The following is a 17555-nucleotide window of genomic DNA, read 5'->3' on the forward strand; positions in this document are numbered from 1 at the left end:
TTCTCAAAAGACGAGTATAATGAAAAACCACAAAGTCTTGTTTGGAGCAGACTCGGGCGCAAGAGAAATGGAGAGTTGGGGAGGACCCGATAAGAAAATTTTAGTGGGGTCACTGCTTTGCGATAAAAAATAAACTGGGTCTTGTTCGGTAAGTTGCCGCAGGTCCTGACTTTCCAGACCTTCGGTGACATTTTATCTGCCCCACCTTCACCGAGCTTACCGGTCACCTTCTACTTACACGCTCACCAATACGTACCTTACTCTATAATATATGTTGGGTCGTACTAGTTCCCTCGTTCCTGGCACGAGTGCATCTTATTCATACCTGCCATAAAGCCATCGTCTGCCAACACAGAATCTGCCACTTGGCCGCCCAAATCCACCACGCAACCATGGCCAGCTTCTTCACTGTTAAAAAGCGAGCCTGCGATGAGTGCCATCAGAGGAAGGCATGTGCAACAGTGACTCGTGATTCTTGCTTGCTTTACTGACCGTAGTCGTCTCAACTGCAGATTCACTGCGATGCGGCTGTGCCCCGGTGCGACTGGTGCAGCCATCACCAGCTACAGTGCACCTTCAAGCGAGTTGTGCACCGGAGAAGACGTGCAGCCCCCACCACACTGTGAGTTGCCATTGCGCCCATTGTAAGATGCTCGCCCTCGCCCCGGAGAGTCTCGCGTTCAATGAATGGCGACCAAGGGCTGTTGACTCGTCTTCTTAATAGTCGCGCGACAGAAACGACAAGAAGCAGCTTATCCTTGATCTCACCAAGCGCCAGCAGAACCAGCAGCAACAATGTGCCTCCATTACATACCGACACCCACATGAAATCACTCGTAGCCTCACCTACTGTCACTATCTCGATCACCAGTCTTGAGGGCTCGTCGTCCTCCTCCGTGCCACCAGCATGTGGCTCAAGATTTGCCCGATACTATCTGGACGAGATTGTCTCGCCCAGCGGTGCACCTTTCTTCTCTGTCGACCACCAGAACTGGATCCGCCGGTGTACGGGACAGGCTCACGTCTTCTCCAACCTGTCGGGGCTCGATTCAACGTCGCCGTTATTATCATCATCCTCCTGTGCCGGAGGCGACTACCCGGCTGATTGCAATCACATCGAACTGCCGGCCCGACATGTCGTCGAAGACTATCTGCAAATGTTCCGGGCGACTCCCTTCCGACTCGTGTTCCCCATCGTCGACGGTGTCTTGTTTCGAGAAACCATCAGTCAAGCTTACGATCCGCACCACGCAGCCAACCCAGCAGCCCAGGCCTGTGTCTTCTCCTTTCTTGCCATCATTACTCATACACAATGGAGCCCGCGCAACATGGCCGTCATCATTGACAGCGAGGCATGTGTCTGGCAGGCCCAGCGCCTGATGCCCCTAGCCCAAGCGAGCCAGGACATTACGGGACTCCAAACTTGCCTTATGCAGGTGAGTTGCGGTTCCAAAAGGGGGAGGAGAGGCTAAGCTGTGCTGTGCTTACCAATGTACATTTCGGCTTCTAACGTGAACTAGTGCATGTATCACCTCTTCTGCGGCAAGATCCAGATGGCCTCAATGGCCCTGGCTCTAACCTGTCGCCTGTTGTTCTCGTTGGGAGCACACAGGCAGCCCAGCGCAGGGAGCGATGTGCCCGAGCAGCAAAGCCGGACAAGAAGCCACGCGCGTAAGCTGTTCTGGCTCTGCTACACCTTTGACAAGATCGTGGCAGTTCGGACCAGCCAGCCTCCCTGCATCGAAGACGAGCACTGCGACCTTACGCTACCTCCGGGCTACGTAGAAGAGCTATACGTTGACCACAATGACACCACCATTAGTAGCAGTAGCAGTAGCGGCGCCCTCTGCTGCCTGCCGGGCGATTTACGGCTGAGCATCATCAAGTCCAAGGCCTGCAGGCTGCTATACTCGATTCGCCTACAGCAGTATCCGTCCAACCAGCAACATCACCGCCCAACACCCAACGCTGGGCTGCTGCGCGAAGTGCGCGAATTGGACAGTGAGCTAGAGCGGTGGCGCCTCTCCATCCCGGCCCGGTTCCGGCCCATGCTGCTCGGCCGGAACTACGGCGGCAACAGCAACGGCGCCTGGTGGCTTGACCCGACTTTAGACGCCAGCCAGAGGATGCATGTTATGGTGCTGCACTTTGAGTACCAGCACCTTGTGGCCGCTCTGCACCGAGCCGCGAGCCCGTGGCTCACCGAGGGAAGCGAAGCAACCGTATCAACGGCGGCGACCTTGCCGTCGGGGTCCAGTCAGAGTCAGACCTTGTCTATCGAGGCCAGCCGGTCTTGTCTAACGTACTTTCGCGATACTGCTCCTTCCCTGATGGGAGCTGCCTTTTGGTGAGCAACCCCCTTTTCTACTTTGCTCTCTGCTCCTTCAATCTGATGGCCAGCTACTGAGGAACGGGTATTTTTCGATAGGGTACTACTCTTCTACCCCGTATCTGCTGTAGTCACTCTATTCTTCAATCTGTTGCGGAATCCACTGGACGACCAGTCGGCAGACGACCTCAGACTGCTCGAGTCCATCCCGAACTTGGTGAACGTGGACCGTGCTAGAAGCTCGATCCCACCCTATGTGCTTGACTTGAACACCGTTGATGATTTTGTGGCTGAGGTGATCCGATTGTCCAAGTGTGCGATGACTATGGCCGCACACGTCAAGTACCTTCGGTAGAATACGTGTGTGTTTGTCGACAACGCTTTACATCCTGAAGAGGTGGGAATGATCCGTATTTGTATAGGTCAACAACTGGCACTGGATAGGCTGGATCCTAAAAATGAATGACACTAAGTAGTAGATAGTAAACAATAACTTAGAGAAACGAAGTGCAAGTTACCCACAACACCTCCTCACATGGCCCCACCGCCAATGTCGGATACCGCCCCGGGGCACGGCAGGCAGCCGGACCGGCCGAGTGGATATACTCCACTTTTGGCCAGGCGGCCGACGACTACCGCGATACTGACATCAACGAGGCCGTCGACGTCTATTACTTTATACCGGCAACGCATCAAGCCTTTGTCCCGGGGCGGTTTGACCGCCACTTTGGCTGGGGTACGCTCTCGTATAGCATCGACTCGGCCTGCGCCTCCAGCCCGTCGGCGGTGCTGCTGGTCTGTTCGGCCCTCTGACCCGGCCATCTCCGCGGGCCCGAGCTGGAGGATCCTCCCCGTCGCCCTCGGGACCCTGCGGCACCTTTCAGAACGCTGCTGACGGCTATTGCCGTTGCCAGGGTCTAGGCATTGTGGTCCTGAAGTCCCTAACCGATGCCATCACCGACTGAGATGCCGTGCTAGCTGTCGTCAGGGGTGCGGTCTGCAGCTGCTCGGCCGGCGCCATCTCCATCACGCACCCCAGCACCGCCATGCAGCAGGACCTGTACCGCGACCTGCTGGCTCAGACTGGCATTGAAGCCGCCCAGCTTAGCTACGTCGATATTGGGCCGCACTGCCAGTCAAGCTGGCGACACGGCCGGTGTGTTTAGCATTGCTGCTGGCTACCCATTGTACGTGGGCGTTGTCAAGGCCAACATCGGCCACGGAGGGGATGGCCGCGACCATGGTATCCCTCATTAAGTTCACTATGATACTCAAACACCGCCTGATCCCCGGCCAGATTGTGCTCCTTCAGGCTGGCCCCTATCCACCACTTCGGCATCTACGTGGCAGAAAAGAGCGATGTCTTCCGCGCAGCCAGAGTCGATGATGGACGCAAGATAATGATCAACAACTCTGATATTGCGGTAAGTACTCTTCCATGTTTCATTCAAACTACTCAGCTGACAAGGGAGTGCTCAAGGGCGGCAACTTGAGCTTGTTGCTGGAGACAGGCAGCAACTTGCAGCAGCAGCAGTAGCAATACGAACACAGAGATGACAGCTGCAAGTATCACATCGCAGCAGTCTCGACACAAATCCTCAAGTCCTTTCCCATTAAACGGCAGGGTTGCCGAGCATCTTCGAGCTCACCCGCAGACCTCGCTGGTCAACGTAGCTTATACAGCCACGACCTGCCGCATGTATCATGCTTACCGGACTGCCTATGTGTCCGATTCCATCGACAACTTGTAATTCAGCTGTCAGTCAACGATAACGACGGCATCCAACCAGTCGCACGCTAGTGGTGCTGGGGCTGAAGGACACAGCAGCGTCATCTTTGTCTCTCCAGACCAGGATATGAGGCGGTACTCAATTCAGCTAACTTTCCGGTCAGAGGCCGGTCGTGGGCGAGGGTCACTTCCGGTTGCTACTCAACGGACCGCTTAGGTATGTGACGAACAATCTGCTGTGCGCGCGTACTTCTTGATAAGCATCGGGGTCATGAGAGTCATTGGGGACGTCCTCTCCCCGCTGTTGTACTTGCGTATGCAGGTTTGTCGTGTCCAGCAGGGCTATGCACCGTCCGAAAGAGGAAATTTGCCGCTTAGTCATTGGTGCTAGCTTGGTTTTCCTTGCTCGTTGCTAGCTAGCTCAATCATCTACATGGATAGTTGAAAACCATCGTCTCTCAAGGACGACGAAAAGCTAAGGTCACAGTCTTTAGTCTACTGCTGTGGACAGGCAGAAATGGATACTTATCAGGATCTCAGCACTAAGGGGTTGCTCAAACACTCATTTAAGGGCGGGCATCATTTCCTTTTATTACCGGCGAGTTGTCTGCATGTTATACACACATCTTCATCCATAAAGACCTGGAGGGCCTCTTCCTCTACCATCTCCTCCCACCTTTCTCTTAACACTCTTTATAGCCAGCCTGACAACACGAGAAACACAGAGACTGGATATGGATACCAGCGACTGCACCTTGGGCACTTGCCCGGTCAGCTTGTCTAGGATTGGGTTCCTGCCAAACCTGGGCGGCAACGCCTTCATGGTGGCCTGGTTCGGAACCATCCTGATAGCACAGATAGCCATTGTGATCCGGTATAAGACCTGGAGCTACCTGTTCGGCCAGGCGTGCGGACTGGCGCTCGAGGTGGTTGGCTATGTCGAGCGTATTAGGCTCCGCGATGACCCGTTCAACAACCAGACATTCATCGTGTAAGTGAATGGCCTCCCCTTCTCGCCCTTTCCTGTTCCGACTACACGGAAAACTGATGGTTACCTCATTGTTTCTGCACAGATACATCGTGATCATAACCATCGCCCCGGCCTTCCTCTGCTACACCATCTACCTTTGCTTCGGACGCATCGTACTCATTTACGGCCCCCACGTGTCACTCATGCCTCATCGATCCTACACCATCATCTTCGTCACGCTTGACATCATCTGTCTTGTTCTTCAGGCTGGCGGTGCGGCATGGACGCAGGCCGATGGACTCAATCCCCAGGACCTCGACCGGGCGCTCGACTTGCTGCGGGCCGGTCTGGGACTGCAGTGTGCCAGTCTAGGTCTTTTCGTCTTGCTCTCGCTGGATATGGGAATCCGGGTGCTACGGAACCGGAGCACATGGACCACGCGGTATTCTCATGTCCGTCAGCATAGAGCATTTGCTTACTTCCTCGTGGGTGAGTTCTGTGTCTCTTCATTCCCAGCTCATACCTCGTCTGCTGATACTCTTTCAGGATCCTTTGCGGCCGCCCTACTGATCCTCGCCCGCTCTGCCTTTCGCGTCGAGGAGCTGCGCAACGGCTTCAACGCTGCTGGTGACAACGCCGAGACGCTCTTCATGGTGTTTGAGGGCGCCATGATCGGCCTGGCTGTGCTGCTGCAGACCGTCTTCCACCCAGGCTAAATTCTTGATGGCGAGTGGCGCGCCACCAGTTTCTTCACCAAGCAGCCTGGCGCCCAGCACAGCCAAGGACGTGCGGCCGAGGGAGAGTCTGGCTCTTCTTTGCAGACGGCGCAAAAATGCGGATAGGAGTAGATTCAGGTTCGGGGGGTGGACAACGCCCGCAAGGGAAAAGTGTCTCCCTTTTAACACATGTGGAATCGAGACTGGAGTGGGGAATCGTCTGCCATTGCCACAATGGATATGGTATCCATATGATGGAGCGAGGTATCTTCGTGGTCTATCGCGTAGTGGGCGTACGCTACCTGGGTACTTGACAGTGGCTGTGCTTTTGAGTCTGTTGCACGCTATCTGCTGTTTGCTTTAAAATATGCTTCTACCTGACGCGAACCGGAATCAGCAGAATGGTAGATACTATTAAGAACAAAAATAGGAAAAAAATACATGCATACAAAAACATATGCCTTCATCAACTCTATATCCTGTCCCTCGCTTTCTGTCTGCGTCCCAACCGTGCCAAGGGGTGGACTTATAGATCGTATGGACACGCTGTTGGGCTTCGTCTGTCTAGTGCGAGCATCTGCCACCATTAATACTACTACACCGCCGCTCTTTCTCTTCATAGGCTTCATTGGGGTTGAGTTGGCGCCGTCTCCGAGAGGGAAAGGTAGTCGCCGTCCGGAGAAAAGCAGAATGCGTTCTGCTTGAAAGGTCCGAGAGAAAGACGTTTTCTTTCGTCAGGCTCAGCGACGGCCACCGCCAGGACTCTGTGCACAAGGGCGACGGTAGGTTTGTTCTGAAAGAACGGGCGCCCTGGATGGACATGGCCAGTTACCTAGGAAGGACATTGCTAATGGCAATGCCCATCGGGGAGTCCACTCCGAGGTCCACAAACCTAGTCGAGTCGTTCAGCTCGCTGCGATGGACACCGGTCTGCTTGGCCACCTTGGATAGGATTTGCCTCCAACTCGTTCTGGTTTTCGTTTGCCTAGAAGGCCTACCGAGTATCTCCAACGCAAACAGCAGCAATTAACAATAGAAGGAGCAGAATGGGCACAAGCCGGGAAGTCTGGTCCTTGTACACAACTAGGCAGGAGGGGGTGGTGTCCGCTTAAAGCTCACCGCTGATGAGACCCGGAAAAGAGTCGAAGTAGTAGGCCTCACAGAGGTGATGGTAGGACTGAATGACCCCTTACCCCCGGAAGCCAGTGGTCATGCGCTGGCACCGGTGGCTAGACTGACACGATCCTTCCGTGAGAGAAAGCCTTGGTTGCGCCTCATTCTGGTATCGTTCGATGAGACATTGATGCAAGGCGCCAATAAGGCTATGAGCCGAAAGTAAGGGTTACTTCAGCTTGCGTACTTATTGATATGTAGGGTAGCCATTCGAATTTTTGTTGCACTCACTTGATCACACCTAAGGTTAAAGACGAATGACCGAGATATTCAGAGTCCCAACAGAGACAGAGACAGAGAGAGAGAGAGAGTGGACGACCTCCATGCATTTATGTTTAATAAGAACGCGATGAATTTGACGTTCAAGACCATGAACTTCTGGCCAACGCATGGCTGGTTTCCAAGAGACGGTATTGAAGGAGGGATCTTCATTCACTCGTCACCCTGTTCACCATTAGCCTTGACTTCTTCTGCTTCATCTGTCTCGACAGTGACCTACCTGGTATGGCATTTCAGTGAACAATTAATGGCAAGAATTTACCTTGCCTATAAACCGAATATGTGAGGTAATGTACGAAATCGTCCATCGGGTGTTTTGCAAAATTTTGTCGGAGCTTTCGTATAGACAGAAATGGAAGCCAAATGTGACTTACATTAGGTCTCTATCGTCTTGGAGCCACTCTATTGTTGCCAAGCTCCCCTCGATCCCTGTCTTGCTCGTATAACACTAACGCGAAGCGGGATAGTCTCCCTGATGGGAATATCCCCACGTGTGGCCTCGCCTGCTTGTCTCGACTACACCTTCATCAGCTTGATATCCTGGAAGTAGTCTTAGTTCTGGAGATCGTACGACTTAGCTGTCACGGTCTATGGGAATTTTTCGGTGCAAGCGACGATTTTCAGTCTAGTGATATGGGCGTGGTGGTCGCTCGCCACCAATCATAGAGCGTAAGCAAGGGATTTCTATCATCAAAGTGGTTGGCATCGTCGCAAGAGGAAATGAAACTGCTAGAGACATCTGGTATCCGAAATCCATGAGACCCAATCGTGGCTATGGTAGAGAATACTCCTCTACAACATCAACGTGTTCTTGATTAGAGTGATCTTCTCCGGTAAGCTCGCTCGTTCGGAGTACGGGGGAGGAATGGCTGCTGCCTAAGATTGACTACCTACGTCGAGATTCTCCATCGGGAAACATCAAGACGAGCTTAATTATTGTATGGGCGTGTTTGAAACATCGCATTCTTGTAGAGTCCAGCTGCAGGTTATTCTTAGACCCTGCGAGTGACCCGCAGGTCGAGCACAGCCTACTTCTAATCTCCTTTTCTATGCAGCCCCGGATGCTGCTCAGAAACCCCTCACGCGCTAAGTAGTGTAAGTGGCAGCAATGATCAACTTGGCGCAGGACTTTATGATGCCAGATGTAAGATGACGAGAGCGGTGGTGACGGAGCCAAGCTCAAGAAGTTCCAATGGGGACAGGTTTTGTCTCGGAAGGGGTGTTTGCCTTCTCACTCACTACCCATACTCCCTCTCGAAAGTCGTCTAGCAGTGGTTCAACTTTCCTGGCAATTTGTATATATATCAATCAAAGTCCCGTCCGATGCTGGTGTATCAAAGCAGTATCCAGACCAACCGAGAAGCGACTGAGAATTTCGCCTTTCTGCTCTTTTCATTCTTTACACCAAACCACCACATTCGTTCATCTCCTCCTTTAGTTGCAATGACATCTTGGAAACTGGCGGCCGCCTTTGCCCTCGTGGGATTCCGAGCCGTTGAAGCTCAAGACTGCACATTTGATTCGATCACTCCCTCCCGAGACCTCGTCTGGTGCCCATGTGAAGGCCAATTCTTCTGCGCCAAGCTCGATGTAAGTCATATCTTCAACCCCCGTGTCTTTTCAACTAACAGAATTACCCAGGTACCTCTCGATTACAAGAATCCAAGTCTTGGCAGGGCTTCCGTCCCCTTACTAAAGATCCCCGCCGCCGCCGAGTCCCCAGACGGCCCTTACCGAGGCGCCATCCTCATCAACCCAGGCGGACCAGGGGCGTCTGGGATCGAGCTGGCGCGTTACAATGGCACCACGGTTCAAGTCGTAGCCGGTTCCAACTTTGACATCATCGGCTTTGACCCCCGCGGTGTCGGGATCAGCGAACCGCGGCCCAATTGCTCAGCAGGCATCTCGATAGGCAAGAATGGTACACTTTCCGGACGGGATGCCCCGCGGGTGGTTGATGGGTACTACCAACAGTTCATCGACTTTGGCAAGGAGCTCGGAGAAAAGTGTCAAGCTCAGACTGGTGCTGATACCGAAGCTGGCCCGCATATGACGACTGCTGTTACCGCTCGCGATATGCTCAGCATTGTTGAGGCTTTTTCTGCCTCTCCTGACGGTAATCGTACGGTGCTTGACTCGAATAAGCTGAACTACTACGGTGTGAGCTACGGGACCATGCTCGGACAGACGTTTGCGTCAATGTTCCCTGATAGGGTTGGCCATGTTGCCATCGATGGACTGGTTGACCCAGTTAGCTACCAGACGAACTTCACCTCGAGCTCTATCAACCACGTCGACGGCGTTTTGGGAGCCTTCTTCGTGTACTGTCACGCCGCAGGCCCAGATATCTGCTCTTTCTATACGGGAAACACTCCAAAGGACATATTCAGCCGATGGAATGCTTCATTTAAGCAGCTTGACGCTCAAAAAGCTGAGGCAGAGGGCTGGGCAAACGCAACTGACATTGGCCTGGCACTTGTGACCTTCAAAGTCAGTGTTCTTAGTGCGGTGGTGCAACCGCTGGCCGAGTTCAGCAGAATTTCCGACGTCTTCGTTGCTTTGGAGAAGGCAATATCGTCCAACTCCATTGCTGCGTGGACAGAGCAGACGAATGCGATCTACGGAGATCCCAATATGGGAGGATACGTGAACCCCGAGCAGATTCTGGGCATCTTATGCTCTGATCAGAGCAACATCTGGTACGGAAAGTCACTCGCGGATATCAAGCCCTTACTGGACGGCTTGAAGGACACCAGCATCGTGGGAGAAGTCTGGTCTAGGACGATGCTCGCATGTCTCGATTGGCCCATCAGATCCAACGACGTCTTCAAGGGTCCATATGGAGGTAATACCTCGTACCCGATGCTCTTCGTCAGCAATACTTACGATCCTACAACGCCAATTGAGAAGTAAGTTGAGCTTACCTACCGTGACAACCCTTGCTGATGAAAACTTTCAGCGCCATCTCGAATGCGCCCAAGTATGCCAACGCTCGGAGACTCGTCACTGATGGCATGGGTGTAAGCTCAATCTCAACATCTCTTTCATAGGTACAATGCGCTCACCTTTTCGTAGCACACCACTGTCGCCACGAACAACATGTGTGCGTTCGCCGCCATTCGATCTTACTTCCAAGACACCATGTGCGGCAAGGAGCACTACTGCCCTTTGGAGCTTGGCCCATTCAATGTTCAACTGAACGCAACAATTAAGGAGAACCTTGATGCCGCCGGACTATTTGATCTGCGCAGTATTTACTGATACGCCTATATTCTTGTTTCAACTATCCAGGCCCTATGTCTTGGTTGATTTGAACATAACTTTGTATCTGTACAAAGATCAGCGAAAATCTCTTCATCCGAGTTTTATCGAGAACCTGCTTCATTACGGTTATCCGTAGTACACATAACAAATGACATATACAAACCCCTGATAGAGGCTGACTTCAGAAAGGTTTGAGACGCTGGATCATGCTTCCTCGAAAGGTTTGGTGAATAGAGTTGCTTCTTCATAAGCGACTAGTCACATTGTATCAGAATGCCATGTCTTGAGGAAATCACGGCGCTTCTCCCAGGTCCTTTCAGTTTTCCTTGAACTTGTAAAAGATCCAGCCTCATCGTTGACTGACAGTGGTATGTTGGACGAGTAATGTGGTTGCACAAGAGTTGTTTCATCATGTCGACAAAGGAGTACGGGTTCTTGAGACAACAACCATGGAGCTGCCCATGCAAGTCCAATATAGGTGACGTGTATATCCGATGCAGATCGTGTGCTTATCCCATCGAATAACAGCGAGGAATGATAAGTTGCAAGTATACAAACTCCGCAGTCCAGTCTAAAACTGCAAGCATGCAAGCCGTCAACATGAAAGTCTATCGAGCTAGCTCATCCACATCTGCCCGTGTCAATTGGTGCCTCTGCCTCATGTGTCTCTTCAAATTGTCCAAGCGCCCGCCCCGAATACTAGCTCCACAGATATAGCAAATGAGTTTTGCCTTCTGGTGTGCAGATCTGTCGTGCCTGAGAAGGTCTCTCGCTGTGCTGAAGCTCCGGGAACATCGAGGGAATTCACAGACATGCTTCTTGATGTGACATCTCATGTGCTCCCTGTATCAAATTAATCATCATGTAGAGGTTGGTGGCACTATTATTACACGAACCTGAGTCGCTCCGCATCTCCGCTAAAGTTTTCACAGAAGGGACAATCCCCCGGTGTCGTCAGTCCATCTAAATCGGAGCTATCTCTACGCCAATCAATACAGCTGGCAGCCAGTGGAGAGGGGGTGCGGGATGCCCGGCTAGATGCGCTCACCAGGCTTCTCATTCTGTCACATTCGTAACTCAGGGGGGCTTCTGCGATGCACGAGGTACCGAAGTAGCCGGGCCCTAGGCTTGCATCACCGAGCCCATTGTCGAGCGAGAAGTCTAGAGCTTGGAGCGCTTGAGAAGAATGATACGGCTGGCTGACGGGGATCATTGAACCGAAGAAATGATACTTGTCGTCTCTGCCCGCTTCGTTGGCCCTTGGACGGTGTAGTGGCAATGCAGTATCGCCGTTGAGGAAAAGGCCTGAGGAAGCCGGGTGAGAGTCTCGGATAGTATCCGATCGAACGAAGGCTGCTGCCTGGGGCTCAGAAATGGGGATGGCCACAAGAGACCCATTGAAGGGGCTCGACAAGCCGGCAAAGCCATTATCAGGAAATTGATTTTCTGAAATGTTGACGCCATGATATTCTGACGGACCGGCAGACGACCATGTGCCTCCGGTGTAGTACAAGCTGTTCGACGTGTCGCTATGGATGGCATGGTGGGAACCATCAGGGAGGCCCTGCTGCAGGCTTCGCCATCCTAGATCATTCTGTTCTGGGTTTCGAGCTGAATTGTATCTGGCTTCGTTGTAGATTGAACCGCTCAGAGGCGCAAGGCTTGTGTTGCGTGATGTTCGTAAGAAGGTTGAATCTAGGGGTCTATGTCAAGAACCTTGAGGTAAGTATGTGTAGCCACGAACCGTGGTAGGCGAGCAGAGGGCCTACAAATTCTGCCGCCACGAGGCAGCCGATGGGCATAGATCTTCGCCATATCTGGATTCACGGTTATGGTTAATGCTGTTCAAGTCTTGATCCATGGTGATAGTTGACGTTCTATCAAGTATAGACATACAAAACCTTACAAGACCTACAAAAGCCGTTATTAATAAATGTTTTGAACGATAACTGTCTATGTTTCTCCAACGGGTCGGCAGGTACGTGGTGCCCGATTCTGGAGCGAGTTTCATTCTTCAACGGGTCTGCCGTCGCCTTATATATGCTTAGCTGACATGGTTCGCCTTGGCTCCCATAGCAAGGAGGCGAGGCTACTTGAGGCCACATCAACTCCTGAAATTGCAGTGGATCTTTCTGGCCTACATTGACGCCACACTGCTTTGCTATGGGAAGCCAAGGTCCACCAACCATGGCAGAACTCGTCGCTCCAGGTAACTGATCCGTAATTCTGCCTGGCTGCAAACCTCATCACCTCCATCCTTCAAGTCTGATGACGCAGGGAAAGCACCAAGCCTGTATTCCGCCCTTGACAAAACATGCACAACGCCACTAACGTATGCAGGTTTGAGGCCACAGCCAACGCATGCAGGCTGAGCCCCGCCAGCTCAGCAAGCCGCCAGCTCCCTTGGTATCTTTTCCGGTAAGCAAACCGAAACGCTGACATCTTGTAAAAGAACCTTTCAAATGGATGTGACGAAGTCAGTTGTGACGTGCTCCAACATACCGTGACAGCCTGCTAAATGGCTTAAGCATTTCAAGTTGCTCCTGAGGCCTTTTTGGAGAAAGCTAGAACTTTTTTCCCTGGTGTAATCCTAGCCCCCCATGCCTCCAATGTTAGGTTGTTCAGCTGATCGTGGGCTGATTGATACAGTGCGCTGCATTGCAAGCAGGCAGTAAGGAGCGTAACGTAAAATTTTGCAACCTTATGTTTCAATTCCTATCTGCTTAAACAAGCTTCATGATATGAATTGTAGTTCTTACAATGTGACGTGCGAGCGGACTCAAACCGCCAAAGTAATGTTTTTCCTTCTCGGAAACAAAAAAGCATTCCAAATTCTTTTCCCATGGGGTATCTTTTGGTACCGTCAACGCCAGATAATCGGACAAAATTCCCCTTCCATCCCATATACACTTGATGTGCAGAGCCTCGTTCGTTGGCGGGTACTATGTAAGCGTCGACAGAAGTAGTAACCGCCGCGCGGTGAAGAGCGAATTCAAAGATGAAGGTGATGATAGAGGTAGCAAGCAAGCTCAGTAGTAACCGCGGCCCTTGGCACGACCATGGTGGTTACGACGACCGCCCCAACCACCGCCGCCGCCGCCCTCATGACGCTTATCGCGGTGGTTATGGTTGTTATTGTTGTTGCCGCCGCCGCGCTGCTCAGGCTCAATGGGAACCTCAACCTCGACCTCGTACTCTTCATACTCGTCACGGTAGTAAGCCTCGACCTCCTTGCGCTCCTGGCGGGCGCGGTCCGGGTCAAACACGAAGCGCATGGTGCCGTCCTGGTTGCGCCCGTTGCGCTTAGCAGAATTGCTACCAAAGAAGGAAATATTCTTGAGGACGGAGACGCCGTTGGAGAGGTTCTCGTCCTCGCCGCCGTCACAGTTGGTGCACCAGTGGGCGTAGCGCACGAGGCCTGGAGTGTTGTCGACCTCGCTGTTGATGACGATCTTGACCTCGATGAATTTGTTGAGGTCGAACTGAACGCCGAGCTTGGTGGACTTGCCGTGTTGGGTGTAGAGGTCGAGGAGGTCGAGGACCGTCTCGACGACGTTTTGGCGCGTCGTGTGGAAGTCTGCGTAGTTAATCTTCTCTACCTTGTCGACGCCTTGACCGAGGAGGCGGGCGCTGAGCTCTAGAAGACCAAGAGCCAGGGCGTAGGTTGTCTGTTTGACTGGGGCAAAGGTCTTGTACAGGTCGACACTCATCTCCATGGCGGTAGCGAAGACGGTCTTGGACTGGGGACCCAGGATCTTCTTGGTTGCCTTCAGCAAAGCGGACTGGGGGTAGCGGCAGCGGAAGTCGAAACCGACGGTCTCAAGGACCAGGCGCTCCAGGCCGATGATGATCTTGGAGGGCTGTTCGAACATCTGCGATTGGGTTAGTCACAGCCAAATAGTAGACTACTGGTCATTACACACCTTATCGTCCTGGGTCGTGGGGTGCTCGGGATTCTTAATGTTGTACGCAGCACACAGGATCTCCTTGGACTTCTTGATGGTGTCCTCAACCTTGCAGGCCAGGAAGAGACAAGCCATGGCAGCATCTGAGTAGTTGTACTCGGCGTCGCGGAACGAGAGTCTGAACCAGTGGAAGTAGACACAAGCAGTGTCAAACGTCTTGATAGGGCTGCGAGTAAAAAGTCAGCATCGCCACTTCATCAAGCTCCTGCCATCTTAACCAGAACGAGGGTCCAACATACACGCGCAGCATGGTGCGGACGTTATCGATGAGCTGCACTCCCTGAAGACGGTAGCTATCCTCCCTAGCTGGATCGCTCTTGTTGTCTCGCAGCATGCGTCTCAATCTCTGCTCGCTCGTGAACTGGCAAGACACCTGCATATGTCCAGGGTGCGGACCCTTAGCAGCCGCGGGTTCGGCGGCCAGTGCTGAGTTGTTCGTGGCAGCAGCACTCTGCGCAACGCTCTGCGCCTTGGGGCCGGAGGGAGCCATTGTATAGTCGCCGTCACAATCTTTGCCAGCCGTGTCAGAATCGCCCTGCAATGTCTTCTCGTTCTCGTCCGCGAAAGCGTCGCCGCAATCGAAATCGCAGTCGAGGTACCGGTCGTTGTCGCCTACGGTGCCGGTGTCGTCAGAGTCACCGTCGTCGTCTGGGTCGATGGCTAGGTACGAAGAACGCTTAATGGGAAGCTGAATCCAGCTATAGTCATCGAACCAGACCTTATCTCCCTCGAGGGGCAGGTCGAGAGTGGTGTCGTCTTTGTGGAGGTTGTTGATCTGTTCCAGCGTAGCCTCCGAGATTTCGCGTCCGAGGGTCTCCAAAACTGCCTTGTAGATGTCCGGCAGAGTCGCGGTGGGGTGGGTGAACGGTGCTGGACCTGCGTCCACCGCGGCGTTCCAGTCGACCTTTCTTTTGCGCACGGACCGTGTCACCCAGTTGGGGTGCTCCACGACTCGGAGCCGGAAGCGGGGCGGCTCAACGGACCGGTCTTGTCGATGCAAGACTCTAATCAACTTGGGATGACCGTCAACCGTGAAGTCGAATTGTTTGATCTCTGAGGTTCCGGGAATCGAAGGATTGGTAGGAACATAGTATCCGTTGAGAGCAGTCATTCCAGCAGGAATGATTCCGGGGGACTTCATCTGTGTTTATTCATTGCGTTAGTTCATCATCCATCTTTGTAAGTTAGTAGTAAGTGTGCTTCCGATAGAAAGTAAAGTTCCAAAGATTTTTCCCTCTAGTGAATATCTCGAAAACAAAATGGCAGGTAATTCTCCAGTATCCTCGGGCGAATAGAGAAACCCGCGGGCGGTCTCGGAAATGGTAGGAAATCAACTTGCCATGATGTTCAGAGAGGGGAGAGTAAAGGAGAGTGTAGGTGAGCTTGTATTCAGCTGGTAAATGTGAGTCTGCTCGACTAAGAAGCTGCTCGATCGCGAAGCTGAGCTAGAAGGATAGATCAAGACAGTTCAGTTGCCAAGTAAGCCCAGTCGATAGAGAGTGGTGAAGGCGCAAATCCCGAAAGCGAACGCAGAGACTTCGAAAAGAGAGTATTGAAACCTTGAGTTGGAGCAACGATAGCTTCTCAGAGAGATTCGCAATAAGACCGCAATTGTCGATATCAAGATAAATGCCCTCAAGACGCGACGGCCGAGAGAGCACGGCGAAACTGCAGTCGCCCAACGACGAAGGTATCGTCAACCGGTAGAGTATGGAAGCAAAGAGTCAAGAGAGAAAGTGGTGGATATCTCGGCGTCTATTTCTTTTCCAAGGGCAGGTTCGAAAGACCGCCTTCAAAGGTAGGTACAATAATATTCTTTCCTTCCCCAAACGTTTTTCCGTTTCCACTAAACGAACTCGGAGAACCGAAGCATCCTTTCCAGCCGCGTGGGGAGTTGAGGTGCGGCTGGTGAGGCCCTGAACCGGAGCCGTGTTCACAATGGGACCTAGGAGTCCCGTCTCCTGAACGTTCCTCCTCGCAGATTGAGCATGTAGACTAGTGATGGGGGTATCTGAGAGTGATGTTAGCCATGTGCCATGCCTCATGTCTTTAGACAACAAAGGATTGAAAGGAGTATCAAAGTGCGGCTTGGTGTCATTGTATGCAACCAATGCCGTACTGAGACGTCGTTGAGGGTATAAAATGCGTCGAGAAGTGATGCAATGGGCGTAGGTTGATGTTGTTGGATGAAGACAAACCTTTTTGATATCACTGGTCTGCTCCTAGCACCGAGTAACACACTGACGTTTCCATACCCATCCCTCGGCATTGTGTTAGAGGAACGTTGATAGAACCGCCAGTATCTTCCCTCAGTGCTGTCCCACAAAGCCACTTTACTCGTCACAAGTGTCCGCCTGAGGAACACGGCGGTCGATAGCGGGAACCACCGGTGCAACCGTGTTGGGATCTAGCGTCGGGACCTCGAAGGTCTTGAACGGCGCCGCCAGGACGGCAACCGGGAAGAGGACGCAGAGAACCTTTGAGAACTGCATATCGATCGGTTGTCGGACTGTGAGATGAAAACGTCTGATGAGCGAGACGAGAAGAGTGAAATGCAGAGAGCAAAGGCGTATATTTAGATTGAAAGATGTAAATAGAGAGATGCAGTTGTTCAGATCAGATAAACTCGACAATTCTGCAAATGGGTTTTCAGTTCAATGAGCATACTCGTCTTCCCGTGTTTCAAGTGTCGTTCGAGAAGGGACCGTCGTCCATACTTATGGAACCCGCGAACACTGCCCACCCACGCAACCCGCCAGCAAAGAGGGTTCGCCCGAACACAGGCCGTCCGAGCCAAGGCCGCAAAAAGATCGGCCGATCAACGTCGTCCAGCCACAAGGCTACTTCATGCACCCTTCGGTCTCCAGCGTCGTCAGCCTCTGCCCCTCGTGTCCCTGTACGAGGGTGCGTCGCGGTGGTGGTGGTACTCCGGGGGGAACACCAGTAAGAGAGCCTGAGAGGCTAGGTTGCGTGAAACAGGGGACTATTTCTTGGTTGCATCTTTGGTCTCGCACCGAGAGCGTTTCAGAGCGGCAGAGAGGGCAGGGAATCCCGCCGACCTGGGATCTACCCGCCACTGAGCCGTTGACACTCACACGGCTGGGGGAAGGGATAGCCACTCGAGTCAATC

The 17555-nt window shown here is 52.7% G+C and overlaps 8 protein-coding genes across 8 annotated transcripts; 5 read left to right on the forward strand and 3 right to left on the reverse strand.

Annotated features, from left to right (window-relative positions):
- Positions 1–392: 392 nt before the first annotated feature.
- On the forward strand, positions 393–2684 carry CTAM01_12713 (fungal specific transcription factor domain-containing protein; the record flags this gene model as incomplete). The annotated part of the gene is made up of 5 exons (XM_060528718.1): positions 393–433; positions 513–622; positions 841–1436; positions 1521–2347; positions 2429–2684. The coding sequence occupies 5 exons, from the start codon at positions 393–395 to the stop codon at positions 2682–2684; spliced, it is 1830 nt and encodes a 609-aa protein (XP_060376627.1).
- Positions 2685–2732: 48 nt separating this feature from the next.
- CTAM01_12714 (beta-ketoacyl synthase) lies at positions 2733–3142 on the forward strand (the record flags this gene model as incomplete). Its single annotated transcript, XM_060528719.1, has 2 exons — positions 2733–2739; positions 2838–3142. The coding sequence occupies 2 exons, from the start codon at positions 2733–2735 to the stop codon at positions 3140–3142; spliced, it is 312 nt and encodes a 103-aa protein (XP_060376628.1).
- Positions 3143–3375: 233 nt separating this feature from the next.
- CTAM01_12715 (uncharacterized protein) lies at positions 3376–3866 on the forward strand (the record flags this gene model as incomplete). The annotated part of the gene is made up of 3 exons (XM_060528720.1): positions 3376–3485; positions 3627–3753; positions 3810–3866. 3 exons carry the CDS (start codon positions 3376–3378, stop codon positions 3864–3866), a joined length of 294 nt encoding a protein of 97 aa, XP_060376629.1.
- Positions 3867–4792: 926 nt separating this feature from the next.
- CTAM01_12716 (RTA1 like protein) lies at positions 4793–5744 on the forward strand (the record flags this gene model as incomplete). The annotated part of the gene is made up of 3 exons (XM_060528721.1): positions 4793–5049; positions 5132–5517; positions 5575–5744. The coding sequence occupies 3 exons, from the start codon at positions 4793–4795 to the stop codon at positions 5742–5744; spliced, it is 813 nt and encodes a 270-aa protein (XP_060376630.1).
- Positions 5745–8639: 2895 nt separating this feature from the next.
- On the forward strand, positions 8640–10457 carry CTAM01_12717 (uncharacterized protein; the record flags this gene model as incomplete). Its single annotated transcript, XM_060528722.1, has 4 exons — positions 8640–8786; positions 8838–10105; positions 10156–10216; positions 10272–10457. The coding sequence occupies 4 exons, from the start codon at positions 8640–8642 to the stop codon at positions 10455–10457; spliced, it is 1662 nt and encodes a 553-aa protein (XP_060376631.1).
- An 835-nt stretch (positions 10458–11292) lies between these two features.
- CTAM01_12718 (uncharacterized protein) lies at positions 11293–12321 on the reverse strand (the record flags this gene model as incomplete). Its single annotated transcript, XM_060528723.1, has 4 exons — positions 11293–11303; positions 11357–11377; positions 11457–12163; positions 12230–12321. The coding sequence occupies 4 exons, from the start codon at positions 12319–12321 to the stop codon at positions 11293–11295; spliced, it is 831 nt and encodes a 276-aa protein (XP_060376632.1).
- Positions 12322–13489: 1168 nt separating this feature from the next.
- CTAM01_12719 (C-type cyclin) lies at positions 13490–15566 on the reverse strand (the record flags this gene model as incomplete). Its single annotated transcript, XM_060528724.1, has 3 exons — positions 13490–14332; positions 14384–14591; positions 14665–15566. 3 exons carry the CDS (start codon positions 15564–15566, stop codon positions 13490–13492), a joined length of 1953 nt encoding a protein of 650 aa, XP_060376633.1.
- A 1192-nt stretch (positions 15567–16758) lies between these two features.
- On the reverse strand, positions 16759–16917 carry CTAM01_12720 (uncharacterized protein; the record flags this gene model as incomplete). The annotated part of the gene is made up of 1 exon (XM_060528725.1): positions 16759–16917. One exon carries the CDS (start codon positions 16915–16917, stop codon positions 16759–16761), a length of 159 nt encoding a protein of 52 aa, XP_060376634.1.
- Between the last annotated feature and the right edge of the window lie 638 nt (positions 16918–17555).

The sequence above is a fragment of the Colletotrichum tamarilloi genome (assembly GCF_030869305.1).
Source record: "Colletotrichum tamarilloi strain Tom-12 chromosome Unknown Scaffold_81.1, whole genome shotgun sequence".
Lineage (NCBI taxonomy): Eukaryota > Fungi > Ascomycota > Sordariomycetes > Glomerellales > Glomerellaceae > Colletotrichum > Colletotrichum tamarilloi.